Here is a 17,607-nt window from a genome sequence, read left to right as displayed (position 1 = left end):
GTACAGTAGCAGGTCTTCAAAAATTACTTTAAGCATGCTAGGCAGAGCAAAAGGTGAAGTGTGTCCACAACTGTGTTGCCACAGTCGAGGCACATAGGAATGGACACACGTGGTAATTCTATTAAGTTTTGGTTGCAGCAAGATTGGTCTGCCAGCCTGTTTCTACTGTGCGTGTCTGTATGTAGAGTATGGAAAGAGTTTAAACTATTTCTAAATATACACTTTTGACTTTGCTTTTTAGAGCGAAGGTAGCCCTGCTCCTGTTGTTCATGGTCGACCAGGATTTTGGTTAGCAGGAAGAAGCCCAAGCTCTGCTCCACCTAACAAGCAGACCCTGAATTCCTCAGAGGAGGAAGAGGAAACAACCGAAAATGGTGAGTTCTTAAAGGATTAGTGGGTGAAAAGAAAAGACAAGTTTAGAAGATCCTCCATATGCTTTTGATTGTCAAAGTAGGTTCCTTACATCTCCTTAATACCTGTTTAGTGCAAGTTTGAATATGTGTGTAAGCACGTTGTTTTTCTTTGTTGTCTGATAGAAATGTGTTACTTCTGTTTAACTTGCTACGTCATCACCCTTGTGATTGTGTAGATCTGTAAAAAACCAAGTTGCTCCTTAAAAAAATGCATGCTGTAAATTTGGAAATGGCAACATTGATACTTGGTGGAATAACAAAATGAGAGAAACACTCAAGATACAGTACCTCTTCTGCACAAAACAAGATGATACTGAAAACAGCACATTAATGCATGCACTGAAATGTAGTGGTGGTAACTTCAGCTTTAGGCTTTTTTGTTTGTGGTTTGTTTGGTTTTTTTCTGAATCCGTTTCCTGGTCTCTCCCTTGTAGGGAAATTTCATGAGGAATATATCTATGCACCTCCAGGTAAGTAAAACTTTAGTCTTTACTGCGAGAACACTCAGTGAATGTAATGCACTCATTATGACCTTTTTATAAGTTTCTGAAGGATTAGAATTCTACTTGTTTGGTTGGGGGTTTTTTTATTAATTTTGCCTGTACTCTCCAGATCCTGACTGTGAAACTGCAGCAGTATTTAGTTCAGCAGAATCTACAGCAAACTTGGTAAGCTTTAGTTGCTGTCTGTTCAGATTAGGAACCCTTGAAGTGTGTGGCATTCTTCATAGAAACTGTCCTTGGATGCATGCTTAACATAGGAGGTCAGAGACTTCTTTTGGAAGAAAGGAATGATAGTTTCATTTATATATTCATCCCCCCTTTTCCTCCCTGAATGGTAAGGGTTTTATCTGAGTCTGCAAGTACAGTCTAAATTGTACTAGCTATATTAATGATTTTCCAGCTTCCTCCCTGCAAAGGGAAAGTGTGTATGAGTGCTGTTTACTACTCTTGCTGCTCCATAAAGCACTTGTTTTTACCCTTCAAGTCCTATTCCAGTTAGTCTTATTCTTCCTCCACTGTGGGATTAGAGAGGTCTCACCTCTGATAGAACTGACTTTGGAGTATTGTCTTTTTGTAATCTGAAACTAAATCTTTAGTTACCTAGTGGTCTGCAGTGGGTATGAAAGCCAGTCCTGTGCATGTTGGAATAAAACTGCTTTTACTTGAGTTACAAACAATCCTCTGTGTGTGTGTTTAGTTCATAAATAAAAAAAATTAGGGGTGTGGCATGTGTGCCTTGTGACTACTTTGCCTTTTAAATGGTTCATGTTTTGCTTTGGAATCCCTTCAGGATGAAGGGACTGTTTCTGCGTCGCCTCAGAATGGAGTGGCTTCCTACAGCTATCACCAGAAGGTAGTATCTAGTACTTTGTGGTAAACCCACGGGGGGATGGCCGCTCGGCCTGCTTAGTGTCAGTTTGTGGGGTCTCTCTACCTGCCCCTTACAGCATCTTGTAGCAAAGAATACGATTCCCTATAAATCTAAGCAAAGCAGAAGGGTGAGAAGATGCCTTGCAGATGTCCACAACTCTAAACTGGTATTTTCCAGCCAATTTTTAGAGAATGTGGCTAGTTAGCTGCTGTTACAGCTAGGACTTCCAAAATGCATTTGTGACATGAGATTTGTTGAACTATGTGGTATTTCCGTAGGTGTTGTCAAAACCAATTTTGGAGGCAGTCTGACTACTGTGACTCTCTTCCAGGTGATGGTGAACTCTGCAGCAATCTCAACCTCCACAGGTGTTTATACTGCTCCAGCTACAGGCTTCTCCTCCAGTTCTGCTGCCTCCACTCCAGCCAGTGCCACAACAGCAATTCCCCCACAAACAGCAGTTCAGCCAGTCACAGTATCTCCCCTTTCTGCAGGGAGGCCAGGTAGAGTGCGCACACTGCAGCTGTGGACTTGGGTGTCTTCTGGTTTTGGTTACATCTTCACTCCCCATTTTTTTCCTACGTCTCAAAGAGAAATATTAAAAGTCTTTTTTTAAAAAAAAAAAACACGTCACTTGCTTTGGCTTAAAATGACTTAGTTGTAACTTCAGTGCTGACTTCTTGCCTTCATGTTTTGAAGGGGACAGCTGCCCCTGAATTTGCATGGGAATCAGAGTTCTGTGCTTTGTGTTCTCTCCTTGTCGTCTTTAGCCATCAACGCCAAGTATTCTGCTAAAAAGTTCTTTTCAGAAGGCAGAAGCTCCCTTCACCCTCTACTTCCTACAGTTAAAAATTTCCTCTTGAGTTGAGATACTGGTCCTGAGACTTTACTGTCCCCTCCAAAAGACTAACTGGCTGCAATGGTTCAGGATCCACACAAATGTCTGATGCATTTTTGTGGCCCTTAGGTTCTGCGCTTAGTTATTTCTGTGCAAGGAGATCAAAATTGTGATTTGTCAAGTGGTGCACTTACCTGTATCTACTTTGTTCTTGTGAAATGTTAAGAAAATTTTTTTCCCTTATTATAGAGAGGACTTTTCATGTTTTCTTTAATACTTCATTTAGCACCCAAAAAACTATCGCCCGTCAATTCTGATCAATTCAGTCTCCCTTTGCGTTATTTTTTTCCTTGTTTTGTTTCTTCCCATTCTGCATGAGAGTTTAGTCAGCAGAGTTCTCTAGCTGTCTACTCGCTGATGCCATTACAAATAACCTGCTGGTGTGTTAGAGTTGTGGGCCACCTAATGAATATTTAACAGTAGTCTGTCCAAATTATTTTTATCCTTGAATATCTTGAACCTTCCCCTATATTTGTGGGGTTTTTGTCACACTTCTGGTTACCTGAAGTGATTAGTCTGTTCCCTGTTGTTCTAGGACAGACAGTTATGTAAGGAGAGTCTGGCCTGCCTTCTAGTATGAAGAAGCGATTGAAAAAGACATCTATCTGAACTGCGTTATGAAGCTTGCAGATAGACATATGGTTAAGGCTTGTGCAATTAGAACCTTCCCATCTGGTTTTAAGGTTTCTTCTGGACATCTTCTAAAGTGATTACTAAAGAGAACTTTGTTAAAGCTTGAATTTAGGGGCAGTAAGATAATAAGTGCGTGCTTAATTGTGTAATTCAGCATCTTGCTCATTTGACATGCCATTGCAAATTTGACTTGACTTTAGTTTCCTTCTGATTGTAGCAGTTTCTTCGGTGCCGTTCCCAGTTTATTCAGCTCCTCTTCCTCCAGTTAGTGAGGTGGGAGAAGCTGGTGCCATTCTTCCACCTTATTCTTGTGATCCCAGTGGCAGTGATCTGCCTCGAGGTAATGATGGTATTTTGTGCTTTTACCACTGCTGTTGCTCTTCGGCACACTTCTGATTTGTGTTCTCCATGGAAACTTAACAGAATACCTATAGTGAGAAAAAAGGGCTCTTTGCAGCTTGCAGGGAGTGAGAAATAATATGGATGCTTACACTAAAAATGTTTTTAATTCCCAGTTCTGAATAGCAAGTTCGTATCTGACTCAAAAATGGGATTACTGCAGCTTTAGACAGTGTCCCAAAGAAATGAATACCAAGGCAGAGGGTGCTTGGTCTATGTCATGCTTGTTCTTGGTGGAGCATTTTTCCGGTAGCTGATTGAAATACACGCAAATCTTTGTATTCATAAAATGGTGCTGTTGCACAGTTCAGCGGTACATTGTGTGGCTTTCCTGTATGGCTCCAAGATGTTGTTCTGTGGTATCACAAACCGGGGATAAAGTGTAGGGCCATCTGCAGGGGCATAGCATTTTCATATACTGTCATTAATTTTAACAGTGTTTAAGGTATATTTCAGCTATTAAGCGACAAACATAGAACCCACTAGCAAAGAGCTCAGAAATGGCTTTCAGTTTTATCAGTTTAACATGGACTTCATTTTGAAAGTGGTAGTCTTCAGTCACCTTGCTCTTAGAATTTAAAAGTATGGGCATACCATGCAAGGTTGCATCAGACAGCCAAGCTTGCTAAGCAGTACAACAGGCATATTCATATTTGATTATTTTTTTTGTTATTAATTTATCCCCTCATTCTGTCATGTTTATGGTTCACAAAGCATAAACTGAGTTTGTAATTCAGAGATTTGTTTAATAACCCGAAGATCAAGCTGTCTGCTGTCCTTTTCATGAAGTGCCTCTTATCTACAGGAGTAACAGTACTGCTTGCTGTTACGCTACATAATTTGTTTTTCACTAGGTGGGGAATGCTGTGAGGCCCAAGCGTGCCACCATTGCATCACTGCACACATCCTAAGAGGCAGATAAAACTGTTCTGTGGTGCACTGTCTCGCCTTAGCTGATAAGGGTGGCTGGTTGTGCGTAGTTTTGGACAGTTGTAGAAAATGCTCCACTCTGCACATCCCCTTGCTCAGTCTTTTGGCAGCATATTGGTTCAAACTGCACTAAGGGTTAAGAACTTAGAAGGGCTGAAAAAGAAAACTTAGTTATTCAGCCTCCTTGTCCTCTTGATGGCAAGATGCAGCTTGTCCCTATGTGTAGCACTCAGACTGGAGCAGAAGTCCTCTGGGTAGGAGTGAGTTCATTTGTGGTTACCTGTGTTGCCACTGCATCATGTACAACAACTTCAGCTATTGCTGTGTTCTCTGGCAGGGAGCATGGGGGGAAGCTGTTTTTGGCAGTAGTGAGGCCAAGCTAGAGGTAAAGCTGTAGCCTACTTTGAAGAGCAGCAGTGCAAAACTGGCAGGCTGTTTACGTTTTTATTGTTCAAGTAGTGGGTCTATCTCTGCACACTGGTTTTAAGTACGCAGCCTTTTTAAATATACTCCCATACACTGGATATATTGCAAGTCTGTGCATCGTAGCTGGCTTACTGTAATAGCTGTGTGTAGACACAGCAAATGACATGATTTTGTCAGACTTACAGCCTTTAGTTCAAATTTCTGAATCTCCCATGTTCCCTGTTGGCGTAGAGTATAGCTTTTTATTTTGGGGTGAGCGAGGGGAAGATCCAACTGCATATATGTAGAGTCTGTGAAATCCCAGGTGTTCCCTTTTGTGCTATTTGAAAAGTGGTTTCACGATAACCGAGTTGATCTCCTCCCCGCCTTGCCCCCCCCAGAAAACCCCATCCTTGTATACTTTATTTCAGGTATATGGCAGTAGGAGCTTCTATTGCATCAGAATGTAAAGCTTTTGGCTTTTATTCTAATAAAATACTTAAAATATTTTAGTAGTGCAAGTTGTTTTCATGCTTGATTCAATCTATTGCCATCTAAAGTAGCTCTGTGGTCCCTGTGTGGGAGAGTCCTCAGTGTGCTAGTCCTGGAGGTCTAATTTTTGGTAAGATAAACAGCAACTTTTGGTATCTACAGTTCAGCTAGCTACATCTGGAGGTGCAGAACAGCTTTGGGCTGAAATGGTATGGATTCTTTCAGTTGAATTTACCATGTAACATGCTTGTCCTACCGGAAGTTGATCTGGAAAAAGGCAGTTTCCAAAACCCTATGGCATGGCTGCTCAAAGCTCTGCTGCTTTCACAGATGCTGCTAATGTGCTCTGCAGTAACTGTGCTCTCTTGCAAATGCTCTTGCTTCCTGGTTTTGTTTATCTTAAATATTCTGTTTTCCACTTTCCTGCTGCAGTATTATCACTTTAGATGATACTATGCACACATCAGAGTTAATGGTTTTCAGCTTTAGTTGAATGCCCTTAACTGAGGCTTTCAGCACTTGGGAGAATTGGGTGTTAAGTGTACTGACAAGAATCTGGAGTGGATATGGATTAATAACCTCTTCAGACCCTGCATGTAGCTCTTCAGCTGAGTCACTCCACATAATATTGGCCATGTCCTTCTTGGCATAGACTCCAGAAATTTTTTTTAAGTATTTAATGTTGGTAGCTAATAAGGAATTGCATGTACCGTTTGTATTGTCACACTGCTGTAGTATAATCTAAATGGCCTTTAAGTTAAGAAATCCAGAAGCTTTGGAGTAGTGCAGGGTAAAGTATGAGGTATACTTGACCTAGAGTTCTGTGCACTTGGCTCAAGATACTTGCCGGCCTGGTATAGATTGGGAGCGTGGCTTGTCAACAGCATGAAGGAGGAGAACCTGCTACGTGCCTTACTGTTACTTGGTACATTTGTATCTGTTGCAGTTTTCAGAGTCTCTTGGATCTTTCTTTGACGGAGCTTGGGACTTGTGAAGTGTTTATTCTACCCTTGCCTGCTCCCTTGCATTTGAAGGAGCTGTTGAAAAAAGGCCACTTGATATTGCTGTGTTCCGGAGCCTGCAGTAGTGGTCAGGATTGACCAGAGCTTCCCATCAGCACAGTAAAAATTTTATCATTATTTTTGTTCTGATGCATTGTGAGATGAGATTTTTATCAGTAGTTCACGTGGTCTTTATGTTTTCACGTCAGGGTAGTTTACTATTTTTTGGCTTAGCTATTGCTTCATAAGGTAGTCATGTTTTACTGAAGATTGAGCTGACTTCTAGACATCTTAGAGGAATATAAACAAAAACTGTCTCCTACTGTACTGGCTTCTGTTCCAGCATTCCACAGATGTCAGTATTTCCAGTATCAGTTCGTCACTTCAGCCTCCCAGCTCTTCCTTTGTACTGTTATCGCTGCTATGAAGCAGCTGTTTCATTCAGCTCTTACACTTGTTTTGCATAGACTTGCATAAACAATTGAAGAACAAAATCTGATTTAAAAAAAAAAAAAGGTTCCAAATGTAGATGCGGTTTCAGCTAGATACTAAAAAGTTAGCATTTATGTGAGCCTTTGGGTTATTTTTAATATTTCTACTGACTGTGGTCAATGTCACAGCCAAATCACCCAGCACTTTGAGGAGCGAGCTTACAGCTGTTAGATGTAAGGAAAGATCTGTGTGCGCTTCCTAAAATAGCTGCGTGGATTTTTGCCCTGATCAAATATGCTGAACAGTGAGAGTGTTGAGAATTGGCAACAGCAGCAGAGGAACGAATCCTTGTGTATTTCAAGACTGGGGGCTGCACTTTTGATGCTGTGCCTGTCTGTAGCAAAATATGATACGAGACACTGAAAAAGAGCAGGGCTGGGAAAGTGTGTGTGTAGGGGGGTGGACAGGGAAGCAATGTGGAGCCAAGGCCCTGGTCTGTATGGTGTGTGTGGTAACTCTGGAGGCATTGCTAAGTTGAAGTCCTTAGTGGCTTGCTCCTTTTGTGTCATTTCCCAGCTTTCCCTGTCAGCTCCAGCAGCACTAAAGCAAAGCCTGTGTGCATGCACACACATGCAAACCCACTGCTGTTGTGGAACAGGTGACTTGCTCTTCCCAAGCCTTCAAAACAAATCTGTATTGGAATCTGAGCAGCAATCATCAATTTTTCTCATGCACAGTTCCAGAACTGCATTATAGCCTTAAAACATGCATTGTCTCTGTTTTTACCTTTCAACAATCAACTTTAAAGGTTTAAAACTGCTTTGCTGTTTTTGGACATTTGGAAACACATTTCTAAGTTCAAAACACTGTTGTTCTTGGAGAGAGCTTTTAAAGTTCTTCCACACATCTGGGATTGCTTCTCAGCCTATCATGTATTTGCCTGGGGGCAAATTATTTGGTACGTGGAAGACAGAAGTAAAAGACTACTTGCAAGAAAGCAAGGAACTGACTACCCTTGTGAGGAGGGAGAAGGAAGGAACATATTCCTTGTATACTTCCCCCTACCCCTGTTTTCTGACTCGATACAACGATTTGGGGGGACTCCCAAAACTAGGTCAGGAGGTCTTAGGATTGCCGTGTGTGTTCTCCCCATTGGCACGTCTCTGTGGTCATTGCTCAGCAAAGCTGTGAAGGTGGGGACAGTGGTGGAGTCAGACTTAACAACGGGCAGTGTGAAGCTGGAGTCTCTGTGGAGCTGGCCTCTTGTCCCTCATACCAGCCCAGAACGGTGGTTTGCAGTATGTATGCAGTGTGTGCATATGATGTGTGGGTGAATTGTCACTGGTGTATAAGAAGTCTGCCCCTCTGCCTGTCTGCGTGCTTCCAAACCCTTTCTCATTTCTGTAGTGAGGAAGGGAGGGAGTGCATGTAGAGGTCAACTTAATTTAGGGGCTCATAATCAAATTTTTATTTGAAAAAATCTTTTTCCTCTAAAACCCCAGCCTTAGTAGGAAGCCAGAATTGCTTACGTCCTAGTTGCTTAGAGAGTAGAGGCTTGTAACAACACTGACAATTATCACTTGAGTAATCAAGATGAATAAACCAAAATTAAAGCTAATGTAATTGTTGAAGTTTATTAAGTTGGTCAGACGAATGCTCTATTACACAAATATCTAACTGGATTAACTTAAAAAGATAAACTAGTTTTAACAACTATTTATGTTCAAGATATATTCTTTATCCTCGAAACTTTAAAGTAGTGCTAAAATACTGTTATTCATGGAGTAACTGAAAATAAAATGCTCTTAATGGGTGTAAATCTCTTTTGCTTCTCTGTTCATAGTCTTCTATTCTAATATCATGTCCTTTAATTTCAGATACAAAGGTCTTGCGGTATTATTTTAATCTGGGATTGCAAGTAAGTGCTTTTAAAATGAGTATAGTAAATTGCTTGTAGAAATTGCTGGTTTTCTTGCCAAATGTACTGATGTATTTAAGACTTCCAAGTGTGATAAATGTGCATCCTGTGCACTTGACTATTAATATGTATAGGCTTGCTTGGTGAAGATTAAAGTCAGCTCGGGAAGTAAAGTTCTAACTCAAAATGTGAAGCATGCTAGTATGATTTTTAGCTGTTTTACTTTGGGTTGTGGTGGTGGGTTTCTTGGTTTTGCTTTTGGTTTTGCACAGGATTGTGGATAAATATTGTTCTTTCCATGAAGATAAGGGGAAGAACCTGAGCCATTCTTAAGAAAATTTGTGTACTTACACACGACATCAAAGACCTTTTAGTGATGTGTGGTTTGAGTCTTCTAGGACTTGTACAGCTGTGTTCAGACTGGTTAGCACCATTTCTCTGTGTTCTGGGAGCTCTTGCTCTGCTGAAGAGTATTCTCTGCACAAGCAGTCATATGCAGTGTCAGTGCTGCTGCTCAGGGAAGTAAAAGAAGTAATGTCAGCTTCTTCAGCTGAAGAAATAGGAAAAATCTCTTTGAGTATGACAGTCAATAGTTGAGAATTTCTTTCTCTGTAAAGATTTCCGACATGACAGCAGTGTGGAACCAAGGTGGCTATTGCTGCAAGTGTTAAAGTATCTTTTCTGGTAGGCTGTATTGGTTTTTTTTGGTGTGTGCAGTATCTTAAGGGGCTAGGAATGGAAAAAAGCACTTCTTCCTTACTTTAGATCTGAAACTACTAGTCATTTGGAGGAGGGCTGGAGATTATGTGGTTGTATGTGTGACGTTGTATGTTTTTTTTTCCTTTTCTTAAAGTATTACCATCAGAGCTGTTGGCCTTCCATGATGTACATACAGCCTGTGCTGCCACCATCACCTGTAGAAGTTTATCCAGCGTATGCTGAGCCAGCTCCTGTCCTAGATCAGTCAGTCCCTCAGCTCTACACGGATGCTGGGCGACCTGAATTCCACCAGGTTCCCTTAGAAGCACCTGCAAATGGTTAGTATTTGGGTATAGGACCATGTACACAACTAATGAGAAGTGAGGGAGTAGGTTTTCAGGGTGTGACTGCTCCGTAGGAGCTACTTGCCTGCAGATTTGCTGTCCTGTAGGAAGTGTGAGGTTGGGAGGACAGAGAATAAACCTTGTAAGGGGTTATCACAAGCTCCTCTGCCATTTGTGGTACTACTTAAAGTATGTCAGAGTCACTGGTGTAGCCACCCATGTGTCAAGGGCTTTCTAAAGCCATACAAAGGAAGAAGTGAATCCTTCCTAGGCCTGTGCTAGGTACTCTAACTTGGGAGATTATTTTTTTTTTTAAAACCGTGAAGGAATATCTTTGCTCATAAGCAGATAGTCATGGTATCAAAACAGAATGCTTGTATTTGAAGTAAAGGAGACAGCTGAGTTTTGTCAAGCACTGAGCATCGGTACTTCAGCTCCATGGGAATTTTTAAAAGGAGTATGTTGCAAACCTCGGGTTTAGGCTCGGCATGCTGAGCTGTTACCTCCTGAGTAGCCGTCCCGTCCTGCTAGCCGCATCTCTTACTGTGTGTAAAGTTTACAGCAAAACTTAGTTTCACCTAACAGCTTTGTAACAAGCTTGTAGGTGTGCCTGGCAGTGAATAGGAGGATTGTATTAAATGAGGAAAAAGATGTCAAAAGTCAGATGCCTAGTTCATTAAAATCTATGGAACACAGCAAACAGTCAGTATTGGAGAGCATCATAACGTAACTATTGCTTGGAGGCATGGCAGCTTATAGCTCTGATGATGCTTCAGCCTGTTGAGCTGGGGCGGTTCTTTGGCATAGATCAGTGTCATATCGCCAGAGATCAAATGGAAGAATACACTAGCGCTCTACTTGAGTCCCGTTTGAAAAAGCTGCCACTTGAAAAAGCAGTATGTTGCTAAGTAATTCTTAAACATTTTAGTGAGAAGATGAGCAAGTTGTCTTCTAGTCTAACTTAAGACCCAAAATGATTTTGACCTCTCCATTAGGAGGGACAGATACGGGCATAAAACTGTCATCTAAATGAACTTTCCCTTTTGGCCACCAAAATAATGATGTGTTTATGGTAATGAAGGTCTGCATTGAAAGGCCATAGATATGGTAAAATTTGGTGTGTGTGTGTGTTTTTTTTTTAAGGTAACTTTCAAAATGCAGAGCCTCCACCCCTCTCCTATGGGCCAGTATATTACCCCATCGTGTCGGACCCCTTCAGTCAGCAGTCTCCTCCTGGGTTTGATTCTTTAGTGCCTGCCTATCGCTATATTAGTACCTGGCATCCAGTAAATCCACCATATGGAAATGCTCCACAAATCGCTAATGTCGTAAATTCTGGACCGCTGCACCAAGTCAGCTATGTTGCCTCCCCTAACCCTTCACATCATGATGTGTCTCCAGGAATGTAAATATGGAAGCTATACGATCGCTTCTTGGCCTTGATTCCTCTTGTGTTTTGTTTGTCAACTATGTGTTAATACTGTTTCATAAAGGTTAACCTGTCTCAGTGAGCTGGGTCAGTTGATTAAACTGCATTCAAATGACATGTTTCTCTTTAAGATTATGCTAGCAATGATGTGGCAGGATGTTGTTCTAGTCAGTTATGTAGGAAAGCATAAGAAAAGAGTATACACAGACTATAGTGCAAGGAACACAGTTTGAATTTGACTACGTAAAGGGTGTAAAAATATATATGCTATAACTAAAGGAATGTGGCATCATGTACCTCTGAGGGGTTGCACTATAACACTTGGACGCATGGTTCTTGTTGAAGCACTGAAATAGGTTGTCATTACAACTATGGATAAAAATTGGGCACAGGGTCGTTAGAGGGTGAAAACTTTTGAAATGGGTTGGATTTTCGGATGTCACAAAACAAAACCTCTTTGCCACTAGTGGTCACGTATGTGTAATGGCTGTATTTCTTCTGTTCCTTTTCATTCTGTGTAGTTTCGTGACTCTTGAAAGTGTAAGAATACTGTTTTCATCTGTTGTACATTGCTGTATGTTTGTGAGACTTGTTTTTTGAAAGCTGTTGCACAAATGGTGGTAGTCTTGGTGTTTAATTTGCACTGATAGCACAAAATAAAAGCATTGAACACATGAAAAGGAGTGGTCATTTGTCACTGGCAGGTTACATTCCTGACAATTAGTCATCAGCGGGCTGGACTGAAGAAGGGTACTTGTGCGGGATAAAGCTGCTCCAGCCTTCTGTGAGAAAGTAGCGAGAGCTTTCAGCATGAGAATGAAGTGCAGTGGAAAGCTCTGGCTGTGCTTTTGTTGATAAGGTTAGGAAGAAAACATTGAATAGTCTGCGTGCGAACTGCAATTCTTTCAAATGCCTGTCTGCACAGGCTCTGTCCTTGATAGAAATGTGCACTGCACATGCAAAATCAACAAGAAGCAGGTGCAGGTTGGGCCCTGCCGCAGCCCGGGGGACATTGTGGTGGCACGGCCCTGTCCTGGGGTAACAAACAAGGGCACAAGTGTGGGTTATGCCGGCTCAGTGCCGGAGGCCCTGAAAACCATCAAAGACACTTAACACATTTACTACTTTGTAGAGGCAGTCTGACTACTGTGACTCTCTTCCAGGTGGTGGTGAACTCTGCAGCAATCTCAACCTCCACAGGTGTTTATACTGCTCCAGCTACAGGCTTCTCCTCCAGTTCTGCTGCCTCCACTCGAGCCAGTGCCACAACAGCAATTCCCCCACAAACAGCAGTTCAGCCAGTCACAGTATCTCCCCTTTCTGCAGGGAGGCCAGGTAGAGTGCGCACACTGCAGCTGTGGACTTGGGTGTCTTCTGGTTTTGGTTACATCTTCACTCCCCATTTTTTTCCTACGTCTCAAAGAGAAATATTAAAAGTCTTTTTTTAAAAAAAAAAAACACGTCACTTGCTTTGGCTTAAAATGACTTAGTTGTAACTTCAGTGCTGACTTCTTGCCTTCATGTTTTGAAGGGGACAGCTGTCCCTGAATTGGCATGGCAATTGCAATGGGAACTTGCATGGGAAAAAGTCTGTGCTTTGTGTTTTCTCCTTGTCATCTCTAGCCATCAAAGCCAAGTGTTTTGCTAGAAAGTTCTTTTCAGAAGACAGAAGCTCCTTTCTCCCCCTGTTTCCTACAGTTAATTTTTCTCCTGAGTTGAGTTATTGGTTAAGGCAGTAAAAGAAAACTTGGTTATTCAGCCTTGTCCCTACGTGTAGCACTCAGACTGGAGCAGAAGTCCTCTGGGTAGGAGTTGCCACTGCGTCATGTACAACAGCTTCAGCTATTTCTGCCTTCTTTGGTAGGGAGCATGGAGGGGAAGCAATTTTTGGCAGTAGTGAGAGGCAATCCCCTGTTCGCTGCGTGGCACCTCACAAACCCTACCGTCCTCAGAATCCTCCTCAAAGACGTAACCGTGGATTTGGGATGCCAAGGTACGAAGCCTTGAAAACCTGTCTTGAGATCACTGCTTGTTTTCTGTTCATTCTTGCTGCAGACTAGTCAGGAGAGACTTTGTGCTATTGAATAGGTAAAACTACAGTGAGTTCCATCTGAGAGGCACTTCCTGGTAATTGCACCTTTTGCCCTTTAAACTTAGGGGATCTGCCCGATTTATAAACAGGCACAACATGGTTGGCCCTCAAATAGCATTCTACCCCAGTCCAGGAAAGAGATGCTATGAGAATTTCTCCTGCAGGTCCTGGTAAGTGACTACAAACCTCTTTACGAAACCTTGCTCTAAACGAGTTGGGGAGGATGGTGGTGTGCGGAGGGCTGAGTCGGCTGTCAGTGGCACAGCATGAAGCAGCAGATTTATTGGGCCTCTCCAAAAAGAGCTGAGTTCAAACTGAGCAATGAAAGCAAGGTGGGACTGCAGCTGGTGGTGATTCTTGACCTCCTCTCGTGTTTCTAAAGCTCCTACAGCCGTAGCCGCCGCCAGCTGCAGTGTGTGAATAAGGAGTGTCAGTATGGGTTTGTCCCAGGGAATGGAGAGGAGCCTCAGGGACCCGAAGAAACGATAACTTTCTATGAAATTGAACGAGAAGACAGCGCTGCTTTTCCTGCTTTACCAGTAAGTTATGAAAATGTGGTGTGTGAAAATCTCGGGGGGTGGGTGATGTGGGGGGAAAGCTGTACAAATGCGCAGCACTTCTTAACCTAAATACACAGCAGCAGTGTTTTGTGTTATGGGGGCTCAGTGCTGGAGGTCCCAAGAACCAACAAGGACACTTATTTAACAAGTAATTTTGTCTTTCATGTGACTTCAGTGTTTCGGTCTCTGAGCTGGATTCTGAAAGCCATGGCTGCCAGATCTTGTAGGGACTTTGAGTCCTCGAAATGCCACCAGCCTGCTTTAGATAAGGAGGTGAAGTCAGTAGCTTCAGACAGTGCCATTTCCCAAAGCTGAGATCAAGTCTATGGGCCCATGCTACTGTTTAGTGATTTATTTTTTTTTACTTTTTTTCTTTGTTCATCACTTAAGTGCTGGTGAAAGTGGGATTGACTGCAGATTTGGGAGGGGAAAATGTGTGCTTCCTTTGGTATCCCTTTTAAGTAACCATGAAAGGAAAAACATAGTAGGAATACATGACTCCTTATAGGTTTATCTTAAATTGGCGCAGCACTTTTATTTCCTTAAAACTCTTGAGACTTTTTTTCCTTCCTTAAGAGAAGATGTTAATATAATCCTGTGTTGGGAGGGTTGCAAGCTTGGCTTTTGGTTTGTCTCCTTAAATCTTTTAATTGCTGTACATATAACTTGGCAATTTAATCACGGCTTTTCAAGATGGAAGAGCCAGGTGAAAAGTTAAAGCATGATGAGAATGACCCCTGACAAACTAATTTTATTATAAGCTGCTTTGCTGGTTTTAAAACAATAAAAAGACAGGCAAGCAAAATTATTTTACAATGTAATTGGTGGTGGGTAGGACCCTGGCCTTTGTATTTCTGCCTCTAGAGGAGCACTCAACTTGCACAGACCTTTGTCTAGAAAGGGAGAAGGTACCACAGGATTATTTGCATCCTTTCTCTGAAAAAGTATCCACTGGACTAATCTCTGAAGGAACTAGTAAAGCACGTGACTTCTTTTATGAACTTTAAAATGGAACAGACTCCCAAGTACGGTCTCCATGATGGAGTCATAAAGTGTTTCCGTCTCAGTCACGAGTGCCATCAGTCATATACTAAACGGTTGCTGTCAAGCACAGAAGTGAGTATCTTCCACTTTCAGCCTTTAGCTATGAATAATGCCTCTTTTCTTCTGCTGTCACTGAGACGGCCTTGCGCTTTTTTCTGCACAAATGGTTATCATAGCGAAGTGTTGGGGGTTTATCTTCTGGTATTAGTTTGACTCCTAAAGTATTTTTTTTTTTTTTTTTTTTAATTAGAAACACTGACTGATAATTTGGGTACCGAGTGAAGTGTTTTGCATGGTTTTGCTTACCCTTCTAGTAGCTGGATCATTCAGTATTAGCCATGGCTATTGTGGCCACGTTGGCCACTTTGAGATACATGAAAATTACATTAATTGATATAATAACATATGTAATATGTGGCCGGTTCACTTACGGTTTTGATGTCCTGAGGTACGTCTGTGACTTGATAGGTGTACTTTTGCCAGGACTGGTTAGGCATAGAGTGAACCTTTGGGACTGGCAGGCAGGGGCCGTGGGACGCGGTCGGAGCGTTCCTGCTGCTGCCTGGGAACGCTCTCCGCAGGCTGGGAAACGCAGCCGTTTCGTGGACAGCAATGCTGGAGTCTCTTACTTCCAATTCTGCTTTCCAGAGTTGAGTTGCACTATAGTAACTCTACGGGTGCTGCCACCCCCCCCAGCTCTGCCTACACCACGGCTGCCCTGCGCCATACCTCAGCCATTTCCTCATCCAGAGGTTACTAGCTCTGGCTGCAGGATCCCTCTACTAATGAATATTCCTAGTTTTGTGCTTAAGTGTTCTAGTGGCTAATTGCTACAGAACAGTTGCCTTCTCAGAAGCTATGAGATAATTCACATCAAAATTACTCAGAATTCCGGGGGTTTGTTGGAGAGGGGTTTTTTTGTTGGGGGGAGTGTGTGTATGTGTGGTCTGTGGGTGCCAAGGTGTGGGCTCAGGGTCTTTTATTTTTTTTATTATTTTTTTCGTGGGGAAGCCAGTGTCAGCCAGGTGATCATCCAGACTTGTTTACCTTTGCACAGCGTTGATGATTGCTCTGTTACAATTTGGTACCAGAGCAATGCTCTGGGTCTTTCCTGCCCGGCAGAATCGCAGATCTGCTGTGAACAGGGGTAGCAGGATATAGCTTGCAGCCATAAGCATATTTTATCTTTAAACAGAAGCGCAGAAAAATCCATGAGTATTGATTTCTATTGGGAACAATTATTTTTCTCCAGATTGATTTCCCTCCTCCCCCACCCCCCACCCCCTTTCTTTAGGGTTTTTTGAAGTATGTTGCATAATAATGAATTTTTAAAGCAAGAATTTGATCCTGAAATATGGCTTTAATTTTTCTTCTTTTTTTATGGATGGCCATTCAGCCTTTAAAAGGGAAAACAGAAGAGTCATGCAGCCAAGTCTGCGCTAGCCATGCTTGCCACCTCCTTTTCCACACCGTGTTTTTTATATATGAAAGGCAGGGGCTCAAATTAACACCTGAAGGCTGTGCGGGAAGAATGCACGAGCTGGCAGCACCACCGAGTGCTCCGTGAGATGGGAGCGCTTCGGAGCTCGGAGCCCTTCCGAACAGCCACAGAGTCAAACCTCTTCTCTTCTGAAACTGCAGGATGAAAGCAGCAGTGATCAGCCGTAGTTCTTGTGTGCTTGGGTGCGAGCTGCTGGTGTTTTAAAGTATGTCGGTCTTTTCTAAGCTGCTGCAAATCTTTCTGCCCTCAGAAGGAGCGGGTTTCGGTCTGCCTGCGTTTCCCTGCAGGCTGCCAGGCACCAGAGTGCACCTCTGTTCTCCAAACTCTGTGCCCAGCCTGTGCCCTGTTGCAGTCAGGTGGCGAGTGTCACCCTCCCGGCGTGTGCCCTGCGCCCCCTCCCCAGTCCCGCACCATGCAGCCCTCCTCCGTGGCCGGCGTACTGCTAGTCCTGCTCTACTCTGCGTGCATTAACATCCACTGCGTTACTGCTGCTCGCCAGAGGCATGATTCTGAAGTCTTTTGAATTGTAAAATCCATCTGTTGTTGAAGATAATTATTATAAATACTGTAGAGAAAACGCGCGCCGATTCCGCCTGCCAGCAGCATTAGCCTGCTGGGCTATCGCTGGCTATCGCTCCTGTGCTCTGCTTGCCCCTTGGCCACATAAGAACACCGAACCCCTTCCTACGGCAAGTTGTTTTTCTAGCTCAGTTTTGCTCACTCAGCTTCCAGTTCTCTCTGCAGTGCTGCTGGATGCCTTTCTCTTTTATAAAATTACACTGTCAGAGACTGCATTATATGTGGAAGATATTCAACATATAAATCCAGACCCAGACTTCTAAGTAACTGCTTTTTTTATAAGAGAGGAAGATAAAACCTTTGGACCAGGACTTTATAGCTTTGAAATAAGATCAGAGTTTAAATGTTGCAGGGCAGGCCTGTATCTAGAAGCTCCTACGTGTGATCAAGTCGTTGCTGCTTCCCAGATTTCCCAGTCAGCTGAGTTGTGGCAAGTGTGAGAGTTCAGCAGGTGCGAGCCACAG

At 42.8% G+C, this 17,607-nt stretch overlaps 1 protein-coding gene across 1 annotated transcript in view; it reads left to right on the top strand.

Annotated features, from left to right (window-relative positions):
* ALG13 (ALG13 UDP-N-acetylglucosaminyltransferase subunit) overlaps positions 1-12,032 on the top strand; it is a 30,710-nt gene extending 18,678 nt beyond the window's left edge. The window contains exons 20-28 of the mRNA XM_037408389.1: positions 242-374; positions 848-883; positions 1,026-1,081; positions 1,707-1,769; positions 2,119-2,290; positions 3,536-3,658; positions 8,855-8,895; positions 9,749-9,932; positions 11,082-12,032. Coding sequence (XP_037264286.1) covers positions 242-374; positions 848-883; positions 1,026-1,081; positions 1,707-1,769; positions 2,119-2,290; positions 3,536-3,658; positions 8,855-8,895; positions 9,749-9,932; positions 11,082-11,347 — 1,074 coding nt within the window. The 3' untranslated portion in view covers positions 11,348-12,032. The remainder of the gene's footprint in view (positions 1-241; positions 375-847; positions 884-1,025; positions 1,082-1,706; positions 1,770-2,118; positions 2,291-3,535; positions 3,659-8,854; positions 8,896-9,748; positions 9,933-11,081) is intronic.
* The last annotated feature ends 5,575 nt before the right edge of the window (positions 12,033-17,607 follow it).

This window comes from Falco rusticolus, chromosome 14 (genome assembly GCF_015220075.1).
Source record: "Falco rusticolus isolate bFalRus1 chromosome 14, bFalRus1.pri, whole genome shotgun sequence".
Classification (NCBI taxonomy): domain Eukaryota; kingdom Metazoa; phylum Chordata; class Aves; order Falconiformes; family Falconidae; genus Falco; species Falco rusticolus.
The sequence above is the reverse complement of the archived record's forward strand: the minus strand, read 5'-3'. Positions and strand labels throughout refer to the sequence as shown.